This window comes from Dipodomys ordii, unplaced genomic scaffold, assembly GCF_000151885.1.
Source record: "Dipodomys ordii isolate 6190 unplaced genomic scaffold, Dord_2.0 Scaffold19, whole genome shotgun sequence".
Taxonomy (NCBI): domain Eukaryota; kingdom Metazoa; phylum Chordata; class Mammalia; order Rodentia; family Heteromyidae; genus Dipodomys; species Dipodomys ordii.
The window spans coordinates 5211991-5215546 of NW_012267235.1; the positions used below are offsets into that span (position 1 = coordinate 5211991).

Genomic DNA, 3556 nt, shown 5'->3' on the forward strand with positions numbered 1-3556 from the left:
GCTTGGTAAGAAATGTACGCATTATCCTGCCCATGCAATTGTAACCCCTCTGTACAGTATGTTCACAAATAAAATAAAATTAAAAAAAAAAGAAAGAAACATGAACCTATTGATTTTGCAAATGATGACTTAGGTAGATTGTGTGTGTGTGTGTGTGTGTGTGTGTGAGTGAACATGAACCTATTGATTTTGCAAATGATGACTTAGGTAGATTGTGTGTGTGTGTGTGTGTGTGTGTGTGTGTGTGTGTGTGTGTGTGAACATGAACTATTGATTTTGCAAATGATGACTTAGGTAGATTGTGTGTGTGTATGAACATGAACCTATTGATTTTGCAAATGATGGCCTAGAGAGAGAGAGAGAGTGTGTGTGTGTGTGTGTGTGTGTCTTGCTAGGGATGCTAACAAATCCAGGGCCTCGTACCTTACCACTGAGCTACATTCCTAGTCATTGACTTTTTTGTTTTTGTTTTGTGACAGGATAGCACTACATAGCTTAGACTGGCCTTGACTCAGTGTGTACCTTAGGCTGGCTTGGACTACATTCTCCATTCTCCTGTCTCTACTTCCCAAGTACTGGGATCTGGGATGATAGGCATATGCCATCATAATTGACGTCTATCATTTTTTATATTGAATATACAGAGAAATCTGAGGCTGTACTTACCTAGTCTCCATGTGAATTGTTGAATTTTCTCCCTGAGGGATTTTTTTCTTTTGAAGTTTTAAGATATCTGATCATGTCAGTATTAATAGCTGCTGTTAAATTTTGGATTTACTTCTATTTTTCCCCACTCTTCTAATTCTATACCAGTTATCCTTAGATTGGAACATATATGTATTCTTTCTCCCCCTCCCCGCCCCCACCCCCCAACCCCAGTCCTAGGGCTAGAACTCAGGGCCTGGGTGCTGTCCCTGAGCCTCTTTGTGCTCAAGGCTAGCACTCTACCACTTGAGCCACAGCACCACTTCCAGCTTTTTCTGAGTAGTTTATTGGAAACAATAAAGAGTCTCACAGACTTTTCTACCCGGTCTGGCTTTGAATTGTGATCCTCAGATCTCATCCTCCTGAGTAGCTAGGATTATAGGTGTGAGCCACACCCAGTCACATATGTATTATTTCTTATCCACTGTTTTTTAATTGCTTTAATATTCAATCTTTTTCTATTCATCATCATAGTTGTTATGGGCACTGGAGATACAGTTAAAGGCCAAACAAACAAGATAACTGTTCCAATAAAGGGATATGTTCTAGGAAGGATAGACAAGCAGTAAAAAAAAGTTTAGAGGCAGGTTATAGATGATGATGCCAGGAAATGGTTAAGTGGGTACCAGAGACAGCACAGTCTGGGTTAGATATGAGTCTGTGTTTCCTTAGCTTTTCAAGCTCTGTTTTCATTTTACCCCCATGTTCTTTGAATTCTGTGCAGGTGTGGGTGTACACATGCATGCACATGCACATATACACTGACTCTGGGACTTAAACTCAGGGCCTGGGTGCTGTCCCTAAGCTTTTTTGCTCAAAGTTAACACTACCACTTGGGCCACAGCTCTACTTCTGGATATAAGAGTCTCACAAACTTTTCTATCCAGGCTGACTTTGACCTACAATTGTAGATCTCAGCCTCCTGAGTAGCCAGGATTACAGGCACGAACCACCAGTACCACTTGGCACTTTGAAATCTTTTGATTCTGCTATTCTCAGGATGCTCTTAAATTGGTTGCTTATAGTTATTTCAGAACAAGTATAAGGAGAGTCTCTTTTAGGGTGATGAAGATGTTTCAAAGTTGATTGTGGTGACAGTTGTGCAACTCATGAATATACTGAAACAACCATTTAATCCTATGCTCCAAATAGGTGCTATATGGATGGTGTGAAAGGGAAGGGATATAAAAAGAGTGAGCTTTTGGCTGGGAAGTTGGCTCAGTGGTAGAGCGCTTGCCTTGCATGCCTGAGGCCCTGGGTTCGATTCCTCAGCACCACATAAGCAAAAAAAAAAAGCCGGAAGTGGCACTGTGGCTCAAGTGGTAGAGCGCTAGCCTTGAGCTGAAGAGCTGAGGGACAGCGCCCAGTCCCAGAGTTCAGGCCCCATGACCGGATCCAAAAAAAAGAGTGAGCTTGAGTTTCTTATTTTCAGCCCTCAGTAATCTTAGTAGGGTAACCTGTGGGGTCCTTGTGGCCACCAGGAATAAAAAGCTGTGCAGAGGCTGGGAATGTGGCTTTAGTGTTAGAGTGCTTTCCTAGTATACATGAAGCCCTGGGTTCTGTTTTTCAGTACCACATTAACAGAAAAAGCTGGAAGTAGTGCTGTGTCTCAAGTGGTAGAGTGCTAGCTTTGAGAAAAAGAAGCTTAGGCCCTGAGTTCAAGCCCCAAGACTGCAGAAGAAGGAAGGAGGAGAGAGAAGAAGGAAGGGGAGGAAGAGGAGCTGTGCAGAAGTACAGTCCCTCCTTTCTCATGGTGGTTGCCGCCACCATGTTGTTTGCTTTCCCTGAAGGCAGTTGTTATACATTTGTGTGGAACAGATTCACTTCCGCCTGCTCTGTTTATTCAATTTGATCTTTTTGACTGCTCTTTTATGATTCTTAAAGGAATAATTAACATGTGAGCCTTTAAAGTCTCACTTGCTTTCCTCATGTTTTTTACTTATGGGCCCATGGAAAACACCCAGATCATTCTATACCACGTCCCCAGGCAAATATAGCAATTGTGTTCAGTAAATCCTTGGGTGAATGATTAGTGCTGAACATACATTAGGTTGCTTGGGCAAATTGTGGAGTCTCATTGGCACAACCCCTGCCTCGGCACAGCTTCCTTTCTCCTCTTTTTTTTTAATTCTTTTACATTCATCTGCTATGTTCATGTAGAACTTAGAGAAAAGACAGTTTTAGAGCAGTGATCACTGATTATTTTTCTCCTCTCCCAGGCTGTGGTTATTATGGGTGTGGTACTACAAGGCGCCAACCTGTACGGTTACATCAGGTGTAAAGTGGGCAGCAGGAAGAACTTAACTAGCATGGCTACCTCGTATCTTGGAAAGCAATTTTTAAGACAAGTAAGTGTTTTCTGGATGTGACTGATTACTAATACAATGTTGTCTGATTCTCTTAGCGTTCAGTTTTTTTAAATGCTTAAGAGGTTTTATTCTTATTATTAGAGAGGTGATGTATAAAGGTGTTACAATTACATAAGTAAAGAGTACATTTCTTTTTGGACAGTGTCACCCCTTCCCTCACTCTCTCTGTTTTTCCCTACTATCCCCACCCACAAGTTATACAGTTTCATTATGTACTCTGCTGCATAAGGTTACTCTGTGTTCCTCCATTTCTGTGCCCCCTCTTAACTACCCCATAAGGTTTATCTTTTAAGCTTTTTTTTTTATTGTAAAGATACTATACAGAGGGTTACAGTTACATGAGTGAGGTAATGAGTACACTTCCTCTTGAACATTGTTACCCCCTCCATTGTTTTCCCCCTACCATCCCCTCCCTCCCTCCCTTCCCCGAGGTTCTTTTTTTTTATTGTGATTAAGTGATTACATAATTTCCGGAATTTCAC

General features: G+C 41.6%; 1 protein-coding gene across 1 annotated transcript in view; it reads left to right on the forward strand.

Moving 5' to 3' along the window:
• The window catches only part of LOC105983346 (Golgi apparatus membrane protein TVP23 homolog B), a 27031-nt gene extending 23957 nt beyond the window's left edge, over window positions 1-3074 (forward strand). Inside the window, exon 6 of the mRNA XM_013013187.1 lies at window positions 2925-3074. Within this exon, the coding sequence (XP_012868641.1) occupies window positions 2925-3074 (150 nt within the window). The remainder of the gene's footprint in view (window positions 1-2924) is intronic.
• Window positions 3075-3556: the final 482 nt, after the last annotated feature.